Source organism: Symphodus melops (assembly GCF_947650265.1).
Source record: "Symphodus melops genome assembly, chromosome: 15".
Taxonomy (NCBI): Eukaryota; Metazoa; Chordata; class Actinopteri; order Labriformes; family Labridae; genus Symphodus; species Symphodus melops.
The window spans coordinates 13,555,559-13,582,550 of record NC_136705.1 but is presented as its reverse complement, the minus strand read 5'-3'; the positions used below and the strand labels follow the sequence as shown (position 1 = coordinate 13,582,550).

The following is a 26,992-nucleotide window of genomic DNA, read 5'->3' as shown; positions in this document are numbered from 1 at the left end:
TCAGGGATTGAAGAAGACTGTCGATAAATTGTACAGTGACTGTGGCTTAGTTGGTAGAGTTGTCATTGTCTCTCAAACAGAAAATCAGGAGTCCAATCTCAATCTCCTACATGTCCCATGCGTCCTTGGGCAAGACACCCTAAATTGCTTAGTTGGTGACGTAGGAATTAGAGGTTACTTTAGTCTCAAACACCGCCATCCGTACGTCAATGGATACGTGAGATGTGGTTTGAAAGCCCTTTGAGTGGTCAGAGGACAAAACTGCACTACACAAGCTCTAGTACATCGATCATTAACATAGTCGATGGGTTGAAGGTCTGGTGTTTGATTTGTAGGTGTTGAGACTCATATCAAATGGTGTGCTTTGATATCAACATTTGGGTCATTTATCTGAAATGATCTCTTCTTCAATCAGGTGTCAAAACCAAACCCACACATCAGGTAATTGCTCACATCAATTGCAAAACGAATAAAAATAGATTCACCAGAATGAAATTGGCATTTATGAAGTTTGGCTGGTTTTAATCTGACTGACAAGTCTTTTAACATTTCTCAAATTACAGTATGCACATGTCAAATAACATTTAACGTTTAATGGACTTTGGCTTGTAAAATGCTCTTCTGGGGATTGAACCCCCAACCTTCCAGATGAGCAATAACCCACTGTACCACTGATCCACGACCGGCCCTAGAATGCAATATCACTTTTCATGAAAGCTTCGTCTGATTGAAATGTAAATATAAGCTTGGCTCTGTTTTCATATCGCTTCACATCTCTTTTGTGAAACGTTACATGTCCAGCAGGTTGACGACCCGTTTGCACAATGTGATGCTGACAAGTTCTTCATCAGTCTACACAGAACACAACTGTTTGATTATAACCAGCAACAGTAATATCTGAAATTACATATCAAAACTAGCCTTTAGCATCCTTCAAGGTAAACCCTTTTTCTTTCAACTAAGGAGGTATTAAACACACAAAGCAGGTTTAAACACTTTAACAGATGAAGTTACAAAGTCATGAACAGATCCACTTTGTTTCACATCTCTTAAAAGGAGAATTTATTATACAGGTTATTTTCATCACAAAATCAGAAAACGACTGAACAAAATGATCAGGGTGATACTGCACACTGCTGTGGTTGGCGAGTTACAGACCGAAGACTGACGTCAAACTTGTGGATTTCAAACATTTTTAAAACGGGAGGAAAACAAATAAGGTGCATCAACTGCCTCCAAATGGTAATTGATGATACAATGAAAAAAAAAAGGAAATCAAAGAATCCAATCAAAGCAAATGATTAACATGCATCCAAAGAACACAGGCCGTTTCAGATCCTGCTCAACTCTGAAAGAAGAAAACAGGACGGATATTAGTCCCAAATTGTAAACAAATATTTCATCAAAATAGCAGCACATGAATTTCATCTGCGTTGACCTCTATTAAGATGTCAGCTTATTGTGTTATGTTAGACACTTAAAGTTGTTGTGTGTTGACTTACATTATCATGCATTAGAATCCCCAGTTTTGACCTCGATCCCTGCCTCCTCTTCCTCCGTAATCTCTTCTTCCCCCTCCTCCTCCTCCTCCTCCCCTTGGACCGTACGCCTCCTTCTCCCTCTCCTTCTCCCTCCTGTGCTTCTCATATCTGTCCGCCATAAGAACCAGCTCCTCAGGGACCTCCTGCATCATGTTATTGTGGCTCGTCACTTATAAACAATATCAATAAAAAACTACCAAGAATTAAAGTTGTTCAAGCATTCATACTGCTAACCTGTCCTGCTCGCTCCAGGATTGGAATAAGCTCAGCGGCCATCCTCCAGTTTTCCCTCGTTACCAGGGTAACTGAGGCACCTAACCGTCTGAAACATGAATGCATTAACATCTCAAACTGAGCAAAGAGCAGCAGGACACTTGGCAGGGACACTCCACCGTGTGATCCTTGAATAACACCAGACACCCTTACCCTGCTCGTCCGGTGCGGCCCACGCGATGCACATACTCCTCTATGTTACGAGGGAAGTCAAAGTTGAAGACATGTGTGATGTCATGAACATCCAGCCCCCGGGACGCTAGGTCTGTGGCGACCAGGATACGAACTCGACCTGGAAAAAGAAAAAAAAAAGAAAAAAGAAAAAAATCCCCCCCCAAAAAACATTAAACTACAATCACTGATAGTTCACACACTATAAAAACTTAAGTTTCTTTCAATTAAAAATGTCTTTCAGAGGATTCTCAGTCCTGTAATGTACTGTCTTTGAAGTCCTTGAGGGCTTCTTCGCGGTCACACTGCTCACGGTCACCGTGCAGACTTTGCACAGCCATTCCCTGCAGACACATGTCGCTGGACAGGTCGTCAGCCCTGAGATCGCGAGCCAAGAAACACAGATGTAGCTGATCGGTCAGGGCCAGACAACAACGAGCGGCATGTTAGTGACTCTCTACTCACGAAAGCTTCTTGCCAACAAAGATGAGGACCTTATCGTCAGGCAGCATGTTTCTGATGAAGTCAAACAAATATGACTTTTTCTCCTCTTCACGGACGAGCAGCACCGTTTGCTGCACCGTGTTGACTGCCTAGGGCCCAGACAAACACAGGAAGTGTCAAAGTATGCATAGAAGATCCCAATAAATGGCGTTCACCTCACAAGAGCCAGAAGATCACCAAGATACAGTTCAGCCGTTTTTTTGTTTTCCATCATCTTATTCGCCAACCGTCTACGACACGAAACTGGTTTCAACCTGTTTTATTCATTTTGTTTACTGGGTGGATCCAACACCAAGCACCCGGTCAAAATACAGAAGTGTATTTATCTCCACTTACCGCCAAGTCCAGGGTGCCCACGTAAACCATCATGGGGTTCTTTAGGTAGGATTTGGCCAACCGTCTCACACCAGCAGGCCAGGTGGCGCTGAAAAACAGAATTCATCTTAAAATGACATTCTTCTCTATTTTCATGTGGTACAAACCTCCCAAGCACTTCTACAAGGAAAAGAGTAAAAACAAATGCATAAATGAAGGTATTAGCTGAATGTGTTCTCGTTTTTCGGTATATGAGCCGATACACAGTCGTGAAATGGAAGATGTTTATCTATGTGTATGAACTGATTCTATTGGCTCTTCTTTGTCCCACATTTCTTCTCAATTACAACATGAAAGACATTCACGTCACGTGACACGTTACCTCGTCATGACAGTCTGGCGGTCTGGGCGAATGTCGAGGAGGATCTTCATAATCTGGGGCTCGAAGCCCATATCGAGCATGCGGTCAGCCTCGTCCAGCACCTTTTTTTTGTAATGATCAGACTTCATTTAAAACTTACATTAATGTAGTTCTTAACAAAATACAACAACAGACAAAGCCAACACATAAAACCATATTCTTCACTGATTCAATGCATTTAATTATTCAAAAAGGATTTGATGACACTTGAAACCTTTAAATGTGGAAACTGTTATGATGGACAGAGAACTACGCAATCGTTTGATCCACCTCGCACAACAACCAAGACAGACACAAACAACTGACCAAGTAGGTGATGGAGCTGAGATTGATGAGCTCGTTCATCTGTAGATCGTTTAGTCGGCCTGGTGTGGCGATCACTATGTCCACGCCGCCCTTCACCAGCTTGATCTGGGCTCTCCTATCCCCTCCACCATAGATACAGATACTGAGAGGCGGTGCGGGCATTAAAAGTCATGGTCGTGTTTTGCTTTAAGATTGATTTGTAAGCGTGTCATGAAAAAAGGTTTTGATAAAATAGGACTGCTAGACCTCTTGTAGCTCTTGAAGCGGTACTTTTTGCACTCCGTTTCGATCTGCAGGGCCAGCTCTCTGGTGGGGGTCAGCACCAACATGCCTGGACCCCCCCACTCAGCTCGAGGTCTGTCATTGGAGAGAGACAAAAAGATGGGAGGAGTTTGACTGACAGTCACGCACAATTAGCAAAGCTGCATATCTCTTCAAAAAACAGTACATTACTAGAATATGAAGATCTGACAGGTAAGCAGCAGATCCTGTACTCACATAGTCTGTCCCTCCATGTGGATGAACCCCGGCAGCAGGTAGGCTAAGGTTTTCCCTGTTCCTGTCTGAGCAATGGCTATCAGGTCCTCCCCGCTCAGCAGCACAGGCCAAGCCTGAGACTGGTGACAAGACAGAAAGCCCTCATAATACAGTCTCTTTGTTCCACAGAACAAGCAGAATCACGTCGAGGGGAAGCTAAAACAAGACATGGATGTCAGCCAGCTTCTCGTGCATACTCCCAAGAGACAGGATACATGCAACAGCGTTAACGATGTTGAGCGCATGGGGGTTAGGGCTCAAAAGGGATGTTCCGACAATAAACCTCCCATTTAGTTTCTGGATTTAATTATTAGACATAAATGTCATAGTTTGTATGATATCAACCTCGTTTGAAGAAAAACAAGATTTATTTGCCTTATCGGGGCAAAGAACTACACTACCCACGATCACAGTGTCAAAGCGATGTCTCTTGCTGTTACTATGGCAATGATTCCCACCCTTATGCAAATAGATAAATGTTGCTAGCGAGTAAGCAAGTGAGAAGAGTGTATAAACACTACAGCAACAAAACTTACTTTTAAGAATGAACTATATTATTCGCAGTGGATTGTGGGATGGGTAGTTCTTTGACTCCGGACGAAAATGACGTACACAGTCCTGTACCCTTGCTTTTTTCCCCCTCTCCTCTTGTCAGTTATTTTACATTTAACTTAATTTACAGGAAGGCAGTTTTCTTTCAATTTAATTTTCTGTATGTTGTGCTACCGGTGTGTGTCGTTTAATAAAGTGGTAAAAATGAGTCATGTGTCTGTGCAGTACAGTGGGCGTTCAAATGTGTTGAACATGATTGGCTCAAAGTTTTTTATTGAGTGTGACAGTCACAGAGATGTTGACCTTTATAGATCTGGTTTATCTTTGAGTCCTGGAGGACATATTACAACAAACATTGGGCGATTTGGTTTTTAATAATTGAAAATAAGTTCTAAACAGTGAATGGATTCAATCTTTTTTTTTTTTTTATTGATCTCGTCCTTTTAACGTCAGACCAACATTAACTATCAGCTACAGCCGTGTTAGATTTCATCATTACGTCCCTCAGTGGACAGTGTGGGTCTATTGTTTGTAATACCTTCAGCAGTAATACAATGAGGGTTTAGTGATAAGTTAAATAAATGTGTCGGGCTCATACCTGGATGGGAGTCGGTTTGACAAAGCCAACGCGTTCAATATTTTCCATGATCTCTGGATTGGGCTCAAACGCCTCCAGGAAGGTGCGGCAGGGATAAGGGATTGACCTCTTCTTCCCCTCCTCTGTCAGGTCATCAACAATGATATTGTTATTCTCTTTCCTGTAGGTTAAGAAAATGTGGAACTAAATCAAAAGTGCATTTGTGAACATTTGTAAAAAGATAACTGTTCAGGATAAATAAACAATGCCTGTAACTTCTTTTTTTTTTTAGATCTACTGGTCGATTAATTTCTGCCAGCTTTACCTCCACTCCCTGACTTCCTCCTCTGTGAGCATGGAAACGCTCTCCGCCTCAGTGTAAAAGTGCTTCTTCATGGGTGGGAGGTCTGAAGGAAGTTGTAAAAGATCACAGAAATGGTTTCAGGAAATTAATCATTTCCCATTTCACCGAGCAATTAAATCCCGGTTTCATGTCACAAGAATAAACTTTTCATTACAAGCTACAAAACAGGCGAGGCGATTTGAAAATGAAAGAGTTATCGTGAAATGATCAACTCCTCCTTCACTTTGAAGGCTTTTACGGGAGCGTTAGCTCAGATTTTTAACATTTTGTATTCAAAAGAGGGACTTAATCACAAACAAGAATCAATTTAGTCAAATGAAAACCAGACCTGCTCAGTGGTGAAATGATCAACATTTCCCTGGTATGATGTGACCTGGGTGAACATCTCCAGACCGTTTTTTTTTTATTGTCTAATCTGAGATCCTGAATACTGCTAAATAATGAAAACAATAAAGTTGTGTGAGTTAATGTTGATCACTTGAAACATGACCCCTCACCCTTCCACTTCAGTGCAGCATACGTTTCCTTGTTCTCCCGGATGGCGTTCCAGTCTATGCCTACACTAGGCGGCGCCACACTTGCAGTCTCCAAGGCTGAAGCAGACCACACAGAGCCTCTGCTAACGTTTTCATAACCTCCACCTCTGTTGCCTCCTCCTCCTTCTCCTCTGTAGTAGTCCGACCCCTTACCTGGACCTAAGAATCAGAGCAACATGCCAAAGGAGATTAAGATAAGTGGAACTCAATTCAATTCAGAAAACTTTATTTGTTGAAGGGGGGATATTCAAAAGCACAGAGCATTAGCATAGCTTTCTGAAAATTGAGGTTTAGGAGTGTGTTTAGCTACATTAAAGCTGACACACTTTGTGATTCTTGAATCTACGACTGTTGCACAAATGCCAAGAACTCTCTCAGCATCAAGATGTTTCTAGAAATAAACAGTTCATACCGCTGCGAAAACGAGTGCCGCCATCTGCAACCAGTTCTTCAATCATCTCCCTCGCCTTCTGTTGAGCAGCCGACAACCCAAAGATCAGCACTTCACCTTCATCGTCTCTGCTGTTTATCTAGAAAAGAGACGAGCGGTTGGACACAAGGTGTAAAGCCATTATGAAAAACACATGACTGATTCAATGTGCAGGTTAACTACAATCTCAACAAAATATTTAAAAAAACAAAAAGTCTGTAACCCCACAATTCAGTTTTGCAATAATCTTTAATGAACTCACTGATAACTTGTCTAAATGTTGTACTATTCAGGGAATTATAGGTAATAAAATATGGTTTCTAATTAACCCAGACACTTTTTGTAAATCTCTGACATTGGATGAATAATCCAATCTGATCCTGGCCTGCTGAAACTATATTTCATACTCAGAGGACTTTACAATGGTAGTCAAATAGTTAACTGTAAATGTCGGTACAGTTAGAAAAAGCAAGCAGTATAGAAATTGTGCTGTCAAAGCATCCCTTTACAAGTACGGTACTTATTAAATCAGTCCTGTAGACCTTAATGTTAGACAAATGAAGACATACTGTATATTCAGTCAGACCACAATCATTTCAAGTTAGGGGAAAGAGAGCAGATTCAATGTTAAAGTAAAAAAGAAAGAAAAACCAGCCCAGCCCTGCTCAGTTTGTTGATGGATGAACTTTTATAGTTTTTCCATAATGATAAAAATATATACTTGCCTTGATTTTTGCACCAGTGCTCTCTTCAAGTTCACGAATTTTAGCTCCTCCACGACCTTTAACAACATTGCAGTATTCAACATAAATAAATAAATTACTTTACAGAAGCAGTAACACAATTTACACATAAATGACCCACGGTGCACTTATAAGAAGGTTACACAATAATACAAGCTGCCTGGTGTCTATGGGTGTAACTAACTGACGCTAGGCTAAGTTTAAGTAGCATCCATTGATTTATCATTACTAGTTAACAGTCAAGACTTTTAAAACCAAAACTGTAAGAAAATAAAAGAAAAACAACAACCAATAATTCTCCCAACTGATGCCTTCTCCACGTTAATCGTCACAGGTGGGCTAGAGTTGAACTTTTCCTCGTAGGAGGTTCGTCTTCCCGGCGGGCCTTCGCGGTAAGCGCTCCGGGGAAACGGACCTCCATCCTTCCGGCTTCTTGGCTCGGCTGTCTCGTCGCCACGATGCCCTCTCCACTCTCTAAACCTGGCGCCATTTCTTACACCGAGAGAAACATTTTCTCTGTGACCGTCACTGCATGGCGACCGACGTTCATTCAGAGCTGATTGTGTCACAGGCTTATGGATAGCAACGCCATCCTCGGTGTACTCGTCTTCCCAGTCGGACATTTTTCAAACGTGCCGTCCCACCTGCGGATTAGCTACCTGCTCACTACAATTAACCTCTCGAGCTGTCAATCTCGATGGTGTTGCTTTCACTTCCTCCCCGTTTACCTCAAACATTTTCGACTTCCTACTTTGCTCTAGCGAGATCATAAAGAATATTATGAACATGATTTATCTAAAAATAAAATAATGTAACATAAACATGTAGTAAATTGAATCAAAAAACACAGCATCACATATAATACTCCATATATTCCAAAACAAGGACACAACAGTTGAGTTAATTTGTTCTTTATTAATGTATAATAAAATTATTTTTGCATTTTTCACCCAGAGAACATTATGTGCACTTTAATAAATTAATTCCAAAGAAATAATACATGTTAACATCAAACTTTAAGGCCAGTTGTGTAATAAATTACTGTAGCAGTAGAGGGAGGGTATCATTGGCCATAGGAACCTTATATTCAGTGGTGTGGTGGTGCCTGACGAAGTGCGTATTTTTCCCCAAAATGTTTATTTTAAGTGGCCCATCCACCAACATTTACATGGCCTCTGGCTTTTAAGACTGCTCTTGCACATTTAGTCAGTGCGTATGCCAGTTAGAGACAGAGTAGGGTGACTTATCCCTTTCTCATCCTCAGCAAAAATTGCAGCATAGGCCTACTACAAAATATTATCAGTAAATAAATGTTGTGAGTCAGAGGAGATTTAGAAGTGGGTATAGTTTATGGAGACTGAAAAATAAGTTGGCATACTCCGTATACCTGTACATACCTTGCACTACACCACTGCTTATATTGTTCGAGGCTAAAGCTACTTACTGAAATGGATGCCCAACACAATTAGCATTTCATTTCAACTGTGAAGTAGGACATTTGTGGAATGAAAAAAAAAAAAAAACCTTTTCAAAACGCAACAAAGATATCCTGAAGCAATTTACAGATTGCAAAATGTGCAGGTTCTTCAGGACAATAATCCATCCAAAGTCCATAGGGTCTACTGTACTTATTCAGTAAGCCCATGTGTACCATATACTGCTACAAAGTAACTGAGTCCTGGCTTACCTCTTTTTCTAGGATTTGTAGACATCCCCAAAAAACTAAAAGTCTATTCCAATAATATTTTGTATTAAAGTACCAGTTTACATTTTCAGGCTCTTCAGACTCATCAAAAAAAAGTTGTGCCTTTATTTGATAACATATTTCATCAGCAACCTGTATGTAGAATATCTAAAGAACCAATCAACTAGTGTTTACAATTGACATTCGTCAGAGGATAAACTAGATCATAATCCACTAGAACTTGTTAATTTCCTAAGCAATGCACTTACTCACCATTCAAAACAAAGGGAACAGATTCTGTAAATTAATAATAAATAAAGGTCATTAACATATGAAAATGCAAATTTAAGACTGCTGTGACCCCTTTAAATATTTAAAAAAAGAGTGGCACAAACTAAGACAGATATAGTTTTCTGCACAACTTTCTTTCTTCTGCAGGAAACATATGTGTCTTAGGGATAACATTTCAAAATACTATCAAGTGTACAGAAGGATTATGTTAAACGGGATTGCAAAACATACTGTACATTTTCTTAAATGTAAATTAAAACATAGGTTTTCACTCTGAATATGGATTTGATTTACCAAAATGTTATACTATCTTAGAATTCCTGCTTAATCCCCTCTCAACGATCATATAAGTATGGGATAAGTAAACTGAAGTCATGGAAATTATTAAGATTTTAAATGTAGGTACCAACAATCAATGAAACCTCAAAACCTCTCTTTCATCAGTATTCTGGATCCAAACATGAATGTTGCATTAAAGGTCATTATGTGTTTCACAATTATTGATGTGCATTGTGCAACTAGCACCTGTTAAAAAGACAGGGTTTGTCAAAAACTTTTAATTAGCTTTGAAGGTTGTAAGCTTGTCATAAAATTCAAATGTAAGTATGTTATCCACATAAGTGGCAGTACAAGATTAAGCTAGTTTCAAATTAGTTTTAATTAGGATAATAATATTTATATAGGCTCACTTTGTTGAGACCTTTTTGAAGAGGTTTTAAGGGAACAGTACTTTTAACATGCATAAGTCCATCCTGGCTACCAGGGAGTGAACTGCTCTTGACTTATTGCAACAGCTTTGACATGCAGTACCTCATGCTTTACTGGAATAACCTTCAAGGTATCTGAACTGCAATTCAGCATTCAGACCATTTGCATGCATCTAGGCTATAATGTCCAAATCAGATTGAATATGGCCCAGCACTTGTTCTAAGTGATTGCTGATCGGCCATTTTCCCTAACGGATACAAATTGTTTATACAAATTGACATATTGCCGACAGATGAAACCGCCAATCTGTGTCCATAGAGAATTAACAGAAAGAGATGAATGTGGTCTGAAAAATGGGAGTAACTTTTAACTCTTTTCATAATTCAGATTTCCCATCAAACCAAGTCTCCTCGATTATTCACCATTCATGGCGAATTTTAATTCATACTTAATGTATGAAAGCTTAAGTAAAGGATGACAGAAAGACAGACATTGATCAAGGAGACTAATTCAATGTTGAGTTTCAAGGTTCCAAATGGGCGGCGTATTAATTTGTATGTGTGTAAACTGTGTTTTTGTGTCTATGTATTATTTTATGTATTCATTTTACTGTCCAGCTATGCAGTCGTCCCCTGATGTATCGGTCTAATTTCTAAAGAGAAAAGTTACATGTAAGCCAAAACGAGCTGCTTTGGTTCTGGTCAACCCTCAAGTTCGTGAAAATGTAGGACTGAAAAGTTAAACTCTCTCAAAGTTTTTTTGTCAAGTATACAAACAGGATTTTTCTTCTACACATAATCGGTAGGTGTCAGACTGCAGGCTCATAGTAAACATTCCTCCCTTTTTTTATTTCAAATACAAGTAAACAAGCCAGCATCTGCAATAACCCCCTTTCATTAAAATATTATGTTATATGATAAAACAAAGCCTTTACGGGGTCAAATTGATTAAATTGCTATCTTGAATGTCTAAAGTTAAAGATTCAAAGTGATTCATCTTAAAGGAAGGTTACAGGTTTTTTCTGTATTTCTTTTCTTTTAGACCCACTTTCATTCATATGTTGTATCTCTTCATAATTGTATTACCCCATGTATGTATATAACAAAAAATATTTTTTGTGACAGTAGAAAAAAACATTTAGAGAAAATGTTAAATTATCCCTTAACAAGGCATTGAGCTTGGTTTGTTCCTGTCCTGTACATTTTTTTATGTGTATAAGTGTGTGTGTGGTTATGCCAACTGTATGTGCGGCGACTGACTAAGAAAATCTGTGTTTTCTTTGGGTCGAGGTGCCACTTCTTCTACAGTCTGTAAACGTTCTGACGAGCCGCTGCAGGGCTGGGATGGAAAGTTGAAATGTTCTTCCTCTGGCTCTAGTTTGCACTCACTGATGAAAAGTTCTGCTGCATCCCAGTTGCTTATGTCCCCATGGTTATGTCCATCCTCACTAGTGTTGCTGCTGCTGTTGTTGAGCGCTGAGGACAGTGCAGGAGAACGGTTGGTCAAAGGCTGGCTGAGATTTTGAACGGATTGGGATTTCCCCTGACTGCTCCCCCAGTCTGAAGGTGTCCCATCTGGGCTTGATGAGAGCAGTAGTACAGGGTTGACCTCCAGGCTCATGTGCCTCCTCCAGACCCCCTCAGCACTCAAGCCTGACTTCTCCCGCAGCGTCACTATGTCTGCCTCACAGTCCCTAACCTGGTCAGCATCTGCACTAGATTCAACAACAAGAGAAGGGCCAAGAACCCCCTCATCCGCAACCAACTCATCCCTCATTTCATCTGGGACGGGGTCAGCATGGCATCGAAGGTAGGAAGGGTGCATTACGGGGGGCAGCCGGAGGGTGAAACCTCTGGATGAGGGAGGGGGCGGCAGGTCAGGGAAGTGTGGTCTCTTGGAGGTCCCATTAGGGGTGACTACAGTTGGGTAGGGGCTATCTGGAGGCAGCAGAGGGGAAGGGGAGAGTGAGGCTGTGGATGGAGGGTAAGATGGTGGTGCTGAGTCTGGGGGGCCTTCGTCATCGGCGGGCGGCAGGATTAGCCGCAGGCCTCTCGGATTGCCACCAAGAGAGCGACGTAGTCCCCGGTTGTTATCGCCACCCGCTCTGACCGGATCTCCTTCATGTGGAGAGGGGAGATCCCTGCCATTGACGGAGGTCTGGTAGTCGGAGGTATGCCGCTGGTGATTGTCCAGCTCGAACAGAGGCAGGGAAGAGAGGGTCAGTGCTGATGGGCCTTTCTGGAGGACTTGGCGGTAAACATCCAGCAAAGAGTCCAACTTTGATTCAATGGAAGTTACCTTGAACAAAAGAAAGAGGAAAGAGAATTCATTTTCATCCAGTTTGTAATTTTCACTGTATTTCACAGTTTTATTTCTGTTGTTGCTGTAATAATAGTGCAGTTTAATTGACCTCTAATTTCAACTGAGTAATTTTTTGAGTCCTCGAACAAATCTAAAAACAGATACTTCATTGTCATTGGTAAATAACAATTCTTGCAAAAATCTTAAGTTATTGGAAAATGCAAATTGTGAAAAGTGCTGATGTAGTTCCTCACTTGTCTCTCCACCTTACACACACGCCCCAGCATGCTCATCCCCTCCAAGGAATCACCATCTGGGTGCAACTTGTCCCTTATTTTCTTATCCAATGGAATCTGGCCTTTTCCCAGAATCTGATCCACCCTGTTACACACAAACACACACATGTTCAAAAATACTGATGTTGTAATGTGAGTAGGCCCCCAAGATTCATTCCAGGTTATTCCAGAGTCAGGCAACAAACCTAAAGCAGCACTAGGATGTTTGGATTAGGGTTAGTATTACACACAGCAAACAATCCATGACTATATCATTGCTCTCAAAACAAAAACAATTATCCACAAAATGGTGTTTTTCAAGGAGAAAAGCATTTTTGGATTGGATTCCGTTCAGTTTTTATAAGTCTCTCTGGCTCAAATATACATCTACACAAATACAAATTATTTAGCATCCAATATCAATCCTTAAAGAAATGGAATGGCCAAACAAAAATACCCTAAAAATGTGGCTTTCAAATATAACCCATTTAAAACAAAGCTCATGTTGTTGCATATAAAGAGAGGTATGTCAGGCTTGATATTTCTTTGTTTATAGAACATGCTCGCAGCTCCCATAGGATTAGGGTTCTCCTTGAAAAATACCAATACTTAAATAACAAGGCTTTGATATTATAACTGAAGTCTGTGTAAGAAGGAAACATACAAGAAAATATTTTCATTTCTGATGACATTTATACCATGGGAGATGCTCTAAACTGCCTTCAAAATATTAGTCTATCTGTTTCCCACTTTTTAACATTGGTCTTTAATACCTTAATAATGATGAATTTGTTCAATTGATGATGTCATAATATCTCTACCATGCAATGATCTAATAGAGGATTATCACACACATTCTTTGTTTTATGTACAAGGTAATGAGAATTGCATCAAAGCAACTGCACAGGAGTTAGCAACAGTCACACCGTGCTAATGTTTCCATGTAATGTAAGGATGGGAAAAAGAAAGGATTGTGAAACTATAAATGGGATCTAAAGAAGCAACAGGGGGAAACGTTGGACATTGTGTGTGCATACATGTTAGTATGTGTTTGCATTAACTTCAAATATGTGTCTGTACTAGTTGGTAAACATTTACCAAATGCATAAAAGTTAAATGTTTTCAAGTTCTGTTTTAACATTAAATATTCATTTACCTCCTTGTTTTGTGTGTGGACTGTCCAAATCTTCTACATGACACTACAAAATGCAAACTCTAACTATCTGGTATTGACAGAAAGAAATAGCATTTCATTGCATCACTACAAGCACGTCGGATTCTATCTGATTTTGTGTTCGTTTTGCAGGGACTGCAGGGGAACTAATGGTAGAAATGGAGACAACTAATGGGAGTCTAGTAGGGGTTAAACTTGAATTAAGTGAAATTTAAGTAACCCTGAGCCAGAGAGCTTCTTCTTGTTGTTGCTGTAATAATAGTGCAGGGCAGGAGAGGACATGTTCCTGGATCGGCTACTCAGGCTGGGACCAGAGCTCGCTGCACTGGCCAGTCTGGAGATAGGAGAAACACTGGGTCAGATTCACCTCTCTCTCTCTCTCTCTCTCTCTCTCTCTCTCTCTCTCTCTCTCTCTCTCTCTGTCACACCCACCCACACACACACATACACACAAAAGCAGAAAGCACAGGTGGCTAGATGTAGAAATCAAGTCCAGCTCTAATCTAAAACAAACAACATAGGCATGCAAATAAACAGAGTATGAAAGTTACATTAAAGGGGGGTTTCAAAGGCTATTAATGCTTCCATTGTTATTGATAAAATAGAAGATAATTCATTTGTTAAGTTGTTTTGTCTGTTTTTTTTTTATTTTGGAAAAAAGAAAAAATCTTGGGAAGCAAGTCTACATTGCCCTAACCCACAGTAAGTGTTAAAAGCCAGAGTTGCTTTAAGTTTTTTTTTTGCCAATAACAGGTCCAGCTAGAAAAGATATACCCTATTGGGAGTAACAATCATTCACTTTATAACATAGCATTATATAGCATTAGCATTACCTACATAACTTAATGATTCACACAACATAACAAACCATTGGCTTAAAGTCCAACTTCATTTTTACAAAAATGGTTTATATAACATCTCTTAAAGATGTGGCTATAAGCTGCTTCAAGAAACTGAAACTCTAAAAAAACCCTCACTAGTTGTGTGAGACAGTGGTCACTGAGCTACATTACTTGCACTTTGTTAAATAAGATTCAGCCCTGTATTTAAATTAAAGTACATAAACAAAAAGATATATCTTTCCTTGACATGTATTGGCTAAACATATGTACAGGTATGAACATAAATATTTATGCAGGAGGGGATGCAGGGGATGTTATAATATTTATAAGGCATGTAAATGGATGAGACTTGAGACATCATTATGGTTTAGTTATCCTAGTAGGAAATCTGGCAAGCAGAACAGATCGGGGTGTGGTCTAACCCCAGTGAGGACTGTTTCTTCCTCGTCTGGCTGTAATATAAATGCAGGGAGGGAGAGGAACAGGTCTTGCTGCGGTTGCTGAAAGGTCTTGGAGGGGGGCCCACTACAGTGTCAAGTCTGAGAGAGAGAGGGGACATGTATATATACAGAACATATATGCACATAGTTTAGGGTTAGATTGGGGTAACTATGGGTTAATTTCATATAACCACAAAGTGAAACTTTTGAAGCAACAATGACAGGAATATCTTGTTTGAACTTGAACTTTTTAGAATAATAAAGTCTATGAGTATAGAGCAATATTTGAATTATAAACACTGCTGGAATGATGACTTTCAGACAGACTGATACTGTGAAATGTTGTGATTTTAATGTGTGTGTGTCTCTTTACCTGGTCTGAAGGCTTTTGATGCGACACAGCATGTCCAGGTGTCCTGCAGAGTACTGCTCTATAACATCCTTCACATCATACGGACGCAATGTCTCCTTAAATTTTTTTTTGGCAACGTGGAACTTCATGATCCTAAACAGACACACACATTTATGAACAAACACATGTATGCATTACGTTGACTAAAACGAGAAAAAGAAAGAGACTGGAAGCTCGTCTCTACTTTAAGTGCTGAAAAAGAATGTAATAACTATAACCAAACACTAGATGGTAGCAGCGACTTCTGGAAACCAACAGAACCTGTTTAAACTTTCAACTGTTGATCTTTTCAAGGAGCTTAATAAAGGAAACATTATTGAAAGATCAGATTCATCATAGTGGAACTAAGGGGGAACCAAACTCCCTGGTTCTCTTGTCAGATCCATAACAACCAAGATGAATGACTTTGAAACTGGAGTGTACCTTTCTATCTCCTTCAATTTGGTGCACAGCAGCACTGCTGTGTGAATAATATTGATATAGGTAAGGGGATCTATGTATTAGGTCCATTTGGATTCCCTGGTGGCTTCTGCTTTTCTCCAGTTGCCTGGTTTTCTCACTGTCTAAATGGAAACAATGGGAACAGATGACCCTCTGTAATAACAGTCCTGACAGGGGAGGGGGGTGTCCAACCCTCAACCCGACACCCTGGGAAAGCCCTGGGCTCTTACTGCCCATGGAGAAATGCCTGCTGGGTGGGTGAGAAGGCTGGTTGGGGTTGATTGGTTGGTATAATCTGCTGCTGGAGAAAAAGGGAGATTGACACAGTGATGTCACAAAGAAGGATCAAATCTCATCATGTTTGATCTATCTCAGTGCAAATACATCAATATGAAACAATGGCAGAGCAGATGAAGTAAATACCCACTGTATTTAATTAAAACTATAACTGCAAAGTGCCCTTTTGTGTGTAAAGGCTTTGGTAATGTCAGTACAATATGTTAATATTTAATTGGTAGAAGATATATGATACAATATGATAAGATATATTTTAGTGAATGATACAGATTTTTATTCCAATTGCAGTAAACAAAATCTTGCAAAATGACTGATAAGATCTGAACTACGACATGAACTATTTTTGGTTGTGTAAATGTAACTGTCATGTTGACTGTGTTATGGCCTGAATGTTTTTGTTGTGTATGTCTTATGTCTTTATCTATATGGGGAGCCCAAAGCAAATGTCCATCTCTGGTGGACAATAAAGATTCATTCTATGATAAAGTGTGATTTAATCTGATAAAGTTTGCTAAACATCATATGAAACAATTCAATGTAATATAGTTAAAAGAGTTGTCTGTATCAAACAGAAACAAACTCTTAACATACCATCTTTTCAGTATCATGTATAATAATGCCAGTGCTAGTGCACATACACCCTGCAGCTTCATGAATCATTATCTTACGTTTTCATTGCAGGCTTAGTTGAGTTTTTGAAATAGAGTTTTTTTGTTTGTTTGTTTGTTTGTTTAGGTTAATGTGTCATATTGTTCAACTCATCTGACAGCCCACTGTGTCACAGGAGTCACTGTCTGCGCTGTTTCAGAGAACAGGAAGTTTTAAGAGTACTTTCATCATTGATTGATCTATTGATATTTTTGTAGATTAGTTGATTGGTCTAGAAAATGCAACACTATATGAACAATGTTGATCAAGGTTTCCAAAGCACAAACTGACATTGAAAGAATTCAGTTAACTTTTATCGAGGAGTGAAAAAAAACACGAAAAAAAAATCCATAGAAGAAACCGAAATCAGAGATTTTGCTCTTTTTGCTTTAAAAAAAGGCTCAAAACAATAGTTGTTTTTTCAAGTAGCTGGCAGATAAGAGTTGTTGGTGGACAATTGACTTAACAGCCGACACCTAAATTGTTTAACTGGTAATCATTACAGCCTCCGTTCTAAATATCAGCAAAGGTATGTCGTTTTGACATTACTGAGGATTACTTGACTTGAGGTAAATGAAGACCCAGCATGTTTGTTTAAAAATGTATTGATTGTGTAAATGTATTTCTGACATGACCTCTTATTAAAGACACTGTGGTCTGTATATATAATGCTTCCATAGGTTCAGTTTTCATATATAAACAACATCAATCTCTTACATATCTAAATGTCTATTTGTCTCTAATGGACTGTATTATGCAGTGTAGAATAAAAAAGGAAGGAATTTAGTCAAATCTGGAATGATAAAATCCGGACAACATTGCTTATTTAACTTAAATTCAAGTAGCTAAAACATCTTTCAACCAGAAGTGAATCTTTTCACCAACCTGTCCTTCATCTAAGTTTAAATCTTGATTTATTATGCAGAGTAACTGGACATTTTTATGATGAAAAAAATTATGAGAAGGTGGAGAGAGGAAGCAGTGGAGTGAGAGAATCAGTTGGCGCCAGTTAGATAAACATTTGCTCGCAGGGTGCCGGTGCCAGTGTAAGAGGACACACATTAGCACACATACAAGTCTACTTGAAACCCCTGCAGCCATACTCAGCAGAGGGTTATATTGATAACGAGAAGAAGCATGGAGCTCAAAAGAAAAGAAACAGATTTAGAAAAATTCCATACTTTAAGGAACTGAACACCATGAGAACCTCTGCACTCATGTGTGAATGTATGTTTCTCCGTTCCAGAATGACATGTGGATGGAAAAACTACAGTGATCTATGTTGTTGTGTTATATTACTGATTCAAATCAAGAGGCTGTAAGCCTGCAAGGGAATATATATAATGTAAAGAGGGTTTTAAACCAACAGTAACAGGTATGAAAATCTGATTCATCATATTCTTATATTGCCAAAACTCATTTAAACTGTACATGGTTTTTCTTATGTAAAACAACAGTACACAACACTCCATCGACTCCATAGACTTTAAAATGCATCCTTCCATATCAATCAGGTTTTTGATTATCAGTCAAGTCCTTACACTGAATCATTCATGAACATTCCGATCAATAGTTACAGATCATAAACAGCCTGTAATATAACACATAGGGCCAAATAATCAATAGAAAACATGACCTGAGTTCCACCTGTTAGAGAAACGGAGTAACATACAAAGAACAAGCATCGTAAAAGGAGAAGGGGGTGCAATGACATCACCAATTGACTGGTAACTCTTGGCTTCAGTGAGCCGTCACAAGGGAGGAATTGATCTAAACAATCTGACTGATCGATAAGAAAGCTTTTATCAGTTCCAGAAGGCATTAAATACATACAACCTCATAATACAGCCAATGAGATTAACTGGAAAGCTTCAATTGCACCACTGGCAAATAGGAATTATTTTCTGGATTCCTGCAAATCATCACACAGCCCTGCATGGATTAACTAATTTTAAACAGATAACTGTAAGAGAACAAATACAGGCAATCAGGAGAGGAGGTAGATTACATCAAGATGAAAGGTGCTGCACCCTGAAAACCACTGATGAGTGTTTATGCTTTGGACAGACTGGATACAATAAATTGGAGTTGTATCTGAATTTAGCGTAACAAGACTGGATCTTAACTTTGTGCAAATGAAGGTAATCCAGATTTAGCATTTCTTGCCTTGTTGATAAGAAACCTATAGTTTTTGTACTTTTCAATTGTAACATGAGGTAGTCACCATCAGTCATCAGTTTCTGGTATGCAGCTTTGCTTGAAACTAACCGTTTCTACAAATATTCAGTTTTCACTAATAGTGTGCACTAAGGGCAAAAGTTAAAGGCATAGTTTGACATTTTCGCAAATGTGTTCCTACATCTTGGATGAATCTTGCCTGTACTGAATATAAGGACATTAGATTAGCATCAATACTGAGGGTATGACAGTTAGCCCTGCTACTGTGTGTCCAAAGGCAAAAAAACACACCAACCAATACTTTTTAAAGCTTTCCATTAAACTGTTAACAACTAATGTTATCACATTAACAAGTTATATATCCTTATTTATTCTCTTCAAATAAAAGTGTAATACAACAACAATTGAGGCTGAAGGGTTACATTACGTCCCAGATCTTTTCTTAGGCTGGTGCAGTAATTTCATGGACACTTCTCATGAGGATGCCGAGGTTGCCAGGAAACCGGAAGGTATTTCTAGGAAGTCATTGCGCTCGAGCAATACATTGTCAGTATGCCCCAGTTCATGCTGACAGCCCTTTTATATTCATCATAAAAACAGCAAATACTTTTCCTTTTTTAACCCTGACACAATGAATATAAGCCATTACTGACTCACATACGAAATAAATGTGTACATTTTTAGAAAACAAAAGTGAAGCAGGAGCTCACCTGACAGCCCTGATTACAGTCTTGAGCGGTGCAGACAGATCCTCCACAGTGACATCACAATGGCAGCCTCTCTCATCAAAGGAATCCTCTGTGGTCATGCCTGAATCCACTGAAAGAGACAGACCGCTGCTTCATTAATGAATGAGGACCCCTGCTAAATCATTTCTTGTCTAAAAACTCATAAAACTCTCTCCCCGAAGCAAGAAACGATAGAAGTCGCCAAGAAAGTTTCAAAGTGATACTATTTTGGCTTTTAGGAGGTGAAAATTTATGCTCTTCTTGGATTGGATCTTTAGGAATGGGCAGTAATTTGCAAGCTCAGCTGTGTGAAGTGAGAGAAGTGGGTATATATCTTTAATACTGCCAATAGACAGACATTAAACAGAGGAAGAGGAGGAGGAAAGCAGAAGGGAAAAGATTGGAAGAGAGTTCCCAATGATTTAGTGTGTAACATATCAAATAAAATATACCTAGAAGTGAAACAGAAATGTTACTTAAACTGTCCGCTGTTTCATTTGTTTGTTTTTTATTGTGTTTTCTTTTAACATACACATGTATTTCTGGAGGGCAAACACTAGACAAAGTGTGCACTAAGGGCAAAATAAAGTTCCTTCATTTTTATCTTCTTATAGTAAGCAACAAATCCCATCACCCCCATAAGTCCTCATTTTGGGACACTACGAAAAACAGGTTTAATACAAGAGGCTCTCTTATGGGATAGAAGCATAGACCAACAGGGACAAACAACAACAAAAGAGCAAACAAACAAAGAAAAAAATCAACCAGGGACACCAGCTAAACGGGTAAGAGACAGTTGACAATATCCATTATGTATATAATAAGCAGCACTACACACACTCATCAAGCCTATATATTTTCAAGTTTCTAAGCAATCTAAGTTAGAGACATATTCCAGGTGGCTTTTCTCTTATCAAATACTGGAGGGATTCATCTTCAGAAAAACATCTCTGTGACTGAACTTACAGGGCAATCTCTCAATATGGAGAACACTCCCTATAGATCTGTAGAGGGCCAGTCTAAGAATATTTCATTTGTTAATGTAGCATAGAGGTTTCTAATGTGATGAAAAAATGCATTTATCATCTGGCATACATCTGGAATTCTCAGAGAACATCTGATAAACAGAAAGTTTAGAGAGTTAAATAAAACATGTTGGTGCAGGTTTGAACTCATAAATAAACACTGCCCAGTTTGGATATACACCACTCCCAAAAATGTAGCATTACTAAGAGTAGTCTGATAATATAAAAATCCAGACAAGGTGGCTTCAGATGATCATAATATAGTATAATAAGACACTTTCTTTAAAACAGTCTCATTCAATAAACAACACAAGTATAATGATCCAAAAATGAAAGGAAAAAGAAAAAGGAATTTCTTCCTATTTCAATTCAAGTTTTATTGTTGCACCAGCTGTCCACTGCAATGGAATTGCTGGAAAATCTTAGAGGCCATACAACCTTTTATATTCATCAGCTAGCAGTGTCCCTGGAACTCTTTGGTTAGTTTGGAGTTGAGATATATATCTCCTGTTTAGTCCTCTAAGTAGTCTGTAGTTGGAGAGGCTCCACTGGAAAATGTTTCCTTATATGTAACTTTGTACTTCTCCGCACTTATCAGGATTACCGGGATTTACATACTAATGTGACAGTAGCTGTTGGGTTGTTTCTGAATAGTTCAACATCAATGTCACTGGAAAATCAGATCTACCCCCATGAACAGTCATTCTGATACTTTCTCTGCATGTTCCTATGCATGTTTAGTACGAGACATGAGAAGCTACAGAGAAACAATACATATTTAAAATCAAGTTTCATGTGCCTTCAATGCCACTCATTCTTTTGTCCCTACATTATAAATAATTGTCGTTTTGGTTTGGTTGGTAATCTGGCTTCTGTTGCGTTTACAGTGTTATTGTTTTGTATACAGATCATGTGAAGTGTCAATGTTATCTAAATAACTCTTATGTAAAATTGACTGACAAATATGTTTTATTATCTTAGAAAATCCACAGCATCTGACACATACAGTATACCCTGTAAAAAGTTTTTCCAGTTCTATTCTAAATCAGTAAAAGTTCTGTTTATATGGAAAAGTGGTTTCCCCTTTCTTTCACAATTGTTTGTATGAACAATATCACAAACATACAAAGGTTTTTATACAAAGGTATACATAAGAAAAACTGTAAATATTTGATTTTTTTGTCCTCGACTTACCATCTGGAACGGCAGTGCGAGACTGGCTCTTCAGCCTCAGCGATGGCCTAAATCGAGTACGATCATTGAAGCTCCAGCTCTTTTGCACTTTGGCCGGGCTGCCACCCATCAGCTCTGCACTGCCCCCCACCTCGTTGCCGGGGGAACAGCGTTGGCGGTCATTGATGGAAGTCTGTCTGCTCTTCATGCTCTGACCACGAGGACTAGCCATCCGCACTCGCTCCTTAAAACTTAACTTCTGACTGGAGGGATGGGGAGGAAGAGGAGGAGGAGAAAAGGATGTAGAAAAGAGGATGAAAATATTTGAGAGGGAAAGGATCCATGGATGGATGGGAAAAGTGAGGAGAGAAGATGAAGGAAAAGTGGAGAAAGTGAGTTGGGAGAGAGACAGAGATAGAGAGGGGAAAAAAAGATTCTGTCAACACCTATTTCCCCTCAGAAAGTGAGAAGAGTTCAGAGCGCAGACACAGGGCAGCGTCACGTCTTTTCCTTCAGACCAAACATAATCCATCCAGCTGACATGCCCAAAATATCAGAACACAGCCAGACTGCCTGACGAGCAACCCAAACAAACCCACAATGTTTGATCCTGAAGTGCTTCAATCCTAACTTTATAATCTGACAATATATTAATCTATTTGTTCCTTAAAAACAGACATTTTTATAAGTGATGTTCTGCAAGGCATCCAATGTGCATCAACATCACATTCACTTTGAGACAATAAGACAGCCATGACATGGTGTTTTGCATTCTATTGTCACTTTTGGGAAACAAAACAGCACAAGTCCAAATATCTAATAAAAAAAAAAATCAATCAAGAAGCAAAAGAGTTTATCAGAAATGAAAATCTGTTTTGATCTCCACTGATTAGCTGGAAAACATCATTTTATTTACCTTATATGGTGGCCATTTTCCTTTGACATCAAACACAGACAGGAAAGTTCAAACATTACAATATTTGTACTGGAGCGTTTCTGCTCATAGAGAACATCAGATAATCAGGCAATAGCCAAATTCAGATTCTGGACAGACTTCTGGCCATATTTGAAGGTAAAACATCATACCATCACAGCTAACATCAGACAACAGCAAATGTTAGCGATCAACCACAACCCAGCTACAATTCTTGTTAGCTTAAATTAGTGTTAGCTACAAAAAGTTTAGTTTTATCTTTCGTCTTTTCTATCACACTATCAGGACTTAATATTTGCAGAGCTGGTTCTTAATATTGGCTAAACAGCGATGGTATATCAAACATGTTGTTTTACCTCATCTAAAGCCCAATATCGCTCTGAGTTTTCAATCTTAATTTTTTTAACGGAGGATAATTATTATAGCTCTGAAATGTTAGGGTCATGTCTAATTCACTTAGTAACTTAAAACCTGAAACACACCAGCATATCATTTAAAAAAAAGTTTGAGCTTCCCACCCTGAGTATGAAGAAAAATGAAAATAGGCTCATCATAAAATCCAACATATAGTAAACTACCTTTGTGATTATTTTGAAAATGTATTTCTTAAATCAAATCAAATCAAATCAAATCAATATCTTCCTTCAACAGTGCTTTTATGGCAGTTAAAAAAAACAAAAAACAATCAGCCTATTTAAAAAAGTAAAGCAATGACAATGACACATGACGTTCAGATGAAGGGGTTAGCAGGCGGAGGCAGCAGAAAGTTCTCAGTTAATGAGACTTACTGCATGATGTTGCACATGCAGGCAAGTAGACCAGTATGCAGTGCAGTAGACACATTGGAGAGCAATGTCGGGTTCAAATGGTTTCCATAACCTAACATCACATATTCCAGAGCATCTCTTCTATCATTATCTAAATCAGTTTATTGTTTGTTTGCATAGTTCGAAAACTTAAAAGACATGTTCACCAGTGCAATATGTTCCTTACTTTTCCAGATTTGTGCACTTCACAGCACATTACATACTCACAATTTTTAAAACTATTGTAAAACATTGTTGACCCCCCGTCCCCAAATCACATGAACCCTTTTCAGAACACAGCATAATTGACCTCACAAAAATTCAGATAAATGAATTCTTATGGCTAAAATGCAGCATGCAGTAAAACAGGCCTTGATTCTGTCTGCTTTGATAATTCATAGTGAAATGGCTCCAGCCCCATGAACTCTGTATGTTCCTTTTTAGTTAATTGTAAGAGGAACTTTTTCGTTTACTAATTTAAAGGATTAAAAGTATATAAAGGATCACAATTTTAAAAATCAGGGGAACTTCCAGTCATAAAGAAGAAACTGAGGCGTATTTAAAGAGAATAGAAGAAAACAAAAGTTTTCATGAGGCTGGGTACAGAAACAGTTTTTAGTTTAGATTTTAGCTGCATTTATAAGCACATGAAATAACTAAAAAGAAAGAAATACATTTTAAAAAGGGGAATTTAAACCTTGAGTATGACTTTATACTCGTATAATTCATTGAGATCTGTTACATACAAAGTAGAACTTAAAGGTTAATAACATTTTCTTGTTTTTCAATCAAATATAATGAAAGGATTTTGGCAAGATACATCTTTGCATGGCCAGAAATCCTTCTAATTGAAAGGGGCTCTTCATGTCACTCAAATGATGCCATTTTTTGGGCACATTATAAAATATGGTGCATATCCTTTCTTAGAGGAGATAATTTATCAGCTTGTAATGGTAAGGTCAGTTTTGGTGGAATTCCCCTTTAATATGTAACATAACATTTGGCTTGCATTTGACAGGCAACAGGCAGAATAATCCTCTGTTGTGATTTTAAAGAGGGAAAAAAAAGGATATTAAGAAAGGGGATGTCGTTGCACTCCTCCATGCTATTAGTCAGTCATTAGCATCGTTTTTTTTTTTTTTTTTTGGCAAAGGCAGTTCAGGGCAGAGAGGATGCAATACAGCAGGTACCTCCTATATTTCCGAGTATACCTTCTGAAGAACCTCCCATTACTTAGACCCTTACTAGGGCAAAGGAGGGAGATACAGATGGAGGAAGGAATGGAGACACAAAGAAGGAATGAGATTAAAGAGGAAGGAGAAATGTCTCTGCTGTCAACATTGACATAGAGCAAACACACAGAATGGACAGTGGATATACGTATACCAGAGGAGGAGAATGAGTGAAGAGAGCTGGCTGAAAGGTACACACACCTGAACCCAGTTTTCACAAAATCTTTGAACAAAATCTCACCAGATGCTTCAACCGTTAACTAAATCACATACCAAAGCTTCAACTACACCAAACAAAGCACCAAAATAATATCAGCCTAACACCATTGTTCTGTTTTGTATGTGTGTCCTTTGTGTCTTTGTGCTTCAAAAACAGAAACCACATGCTGTTTGCACACTGTATGTGATGTATAGTTGAAATTAGATTAGGGGTTTTCCTTTGAATTGACTCCTTAGATTTCCCAATGAGGAAGAACTAAAGGTCTGAACACACACGATTAATGATTTTAGCAAATATGCAGGTTAAAAGCTAATGGAATAAACTCTTTTAATTGGTGTCCTTCCCCTTTTTTTCACATATTAATTACATTTGGCTTAACGTGGAGATACAAAAACACTTAAAAGAAGCACAGGCAACACCTGCCTACACATATAAAATCAAATTTAAGCTACTATTATCCTTTACTTCATGTTGCTTCTTACTGCCAATATTCAGCACACTTACACTCAGCATGTTGTCCGCTGGAGCACTTTGTGGTGCGCCTAATGTTTTACAACTGCTGGTGTTTACAAGTCTGCTTAAACGAAAACCACCAGCTGTTTACCATTGCACCTACCGCCGCCAAGCAGCCGACAGTCTGTGAAACCACTAAAAACACACGGAGCAGTGTCATTAAAATGAACATAATTATGGTTTCACAAGTGCAAATTGGACTTTTACAACAAATGTTTCTAAGAAAGGAAAGCGCAATGAAACAAAAGCCTTTAAAAAGAAAAAAAGTATTCTTCGGGATGCGTGTTTTGGATGCAACAAAGCCTGATAAAAATGTTGTTCATTTAAGGATGAGAGGCTTTACTAAGTGTATAAACGTTTTCCTTATTTGTGTGTCTGTGTGTCTAAAAAGCTGCTGCCTCAATATATACGGTCTCTGAAAGTTTCCAAAGATGTTCCGAACTGTAAAAAAACTATACTACCATAATTAAACTCACAAATCTCTCTGTCTTCTTCCCCTCTCCCTGAAATCCCCTATCTTTCCTCCCCTTCCCTCCCCTACTCAATCCTCCCCCTTTTCAACTTTGCTCTGTCTCCCCTAGACTCGTGTTTGATGAGTTATATAAATACCATCCCAATGGAAAAAGTGCGTCATGGTACAGACATGGTACAGACTCCTGTCTTTGAAGGCGTGTATGCATACACACACACACACACACACACACACACACACACACACACTCATACGCACACACTAAACAAAGAAAGAAGCCCATCAGCCTTTCCTGCATCAGCATCAAGTGCAGAGAAAGTAGTGATAGGATATGTCTGAATAGGCAGATGGCATAAAGAAAAAAGTTGGAGAAGTCAGGTAGGAATATAAAAGAAGAAGTCATTTGAAGGTATACTGTTTTATGACTTACAGTACGTCCTTACATGGCAACCAAACATAAATGACTATCACTGCATCACCTTGAGTCTGAATGTATTAGATAAACATGTTTGCCAGCTGAGTGACTGGAACAAACAGTAGCTGACATCTCTCATTTCCTTTCATTAGGTTAAATTAACGTTGTTATTGCACATGCTAATTATCCCTTTACTTTGAATATCACATCACTGTGGTAAACCTTATCTCATCTATAACATTTTATTTCTCTTTCACCTTCATCGTTTGCCTTTATTAGACAAGACGGTTGAACCAATGGCCGCTGCTACTTGGACTACAACCTCTGTACATGGAGCTCACGGCACAACTGCTAGGCCATCTTTGAATTTCCCTCAGAATCAATAAAGTATCCATCTATCTATTGCCCCTTTTTCTAATATTATTTGATCAATACAAGTCTAAACCATGTCACAACTTCTGGCAATATCGTAAATACCTCCAATGATTAACCTTAAAAAACACATTTTAAAAG

At 38.7% G+C, this 26,992-nt stretch overlaps 2 protein-coding genes across 4 annotated transcripts in view; both read right to left on the bottom strand.

Moving 5' to 3' along the window:
- Nucleotides 1–1,051: 1,051 nt before the first annotated feature.
- On the bottom strand, nucleotides 1,052–8,014 carry ddx43 (DEAD (Asp-Glu-Ala-Asp) box polypeptide 43). The gene is made up of 17 exons (XM_079362369.1): nucleotides 7,560–8,014; nucleotides 7,253–7,308; nucleotides 6,510–6,627; nucleotides 6,059–6,256; nucleotides 5,523–5,604; nucleotides 5,219–5,378; nucleotides 4,030–4,148; nucleotides 3,778–3,888; nucleotides 3,532–3,673; nucleotides 3,187–3,287; nucleotides 2,826–2,913; nucleotides 2,451–2,578; nucleotides 2,254–2,363; nucleotides 1,968–2,106; nucleotides 1,776–1,863; nucleotides 1,503–1,684; nucleotides 1,052–1,348 (listed from the first exon to the last, which is right to left on the bottom strand). The coding sequence occupies exons 1-16, from the start codon at nucleotides 7,891–7,893 to the stop codon at nucleotides 1,514–1,516; spliced, it is 2,145 nt and encodes a 714-aa protein (XP_079218495.1). The 5' UTR covers nucleotides 7,894–8,014; the 3' UTR covers nucleotides 1,052–1,348; nucleotides 1,503–1,513.
- A 151-nt stretch (nucleotides 8,015–8,165) lies between these two features.
- Nucleotides 8,166–26,992, bottom strand: part of kcnq5a (potassium voltage-gated channel, KQT-like subfamily, member 5a) — an 80,680-nt gene continuing 61,853 nt past the window's right edge. Inside the window, exons 10-16 of one of the 3 annotated variants that reach the window (XM_079362354.1) lie at nucleotides 21,909–22,150; nucleotides 19,672–19,780; nucleotides 15,359–15,490; nucleotides 14,968–15,084; nucleotides 13,924–14,037; nucleotides 12,509–12,635; nucleotides 8,166–12,251 (exon numbers count right to left, since the gene is read on the bottom strand). In XM_079362354.1, the coding sequence (XP_079218480.1) occupies nucleotides 11,184–12,251; nucleotides 12,509–12,635; nucleotides 13,924–14,037; nucleotides 14,968–15,084; nucleotides 15,359–15,490; nucleotides 19,672–19,780; nucleotides 21,909–22,150 (1,909 nt within the window). In that variant the 3' untranslated portion in view covers nucleotides 8,166–11,183. The remainder of the gene's footprint in view (nucleotides 12,252–12,508; nucleotides 12,636–13,923; nucleotides 14,038–14,967; nucleotides 15,085–15,358; nucleotides 15,491–19,671; nucleotides 19,781–21,908; nucleotides 22,151–26,992) is intronic. The other 2 variants (XM_079362355.1, XM_079362356.1) reach the window with 2 other exon arrangements.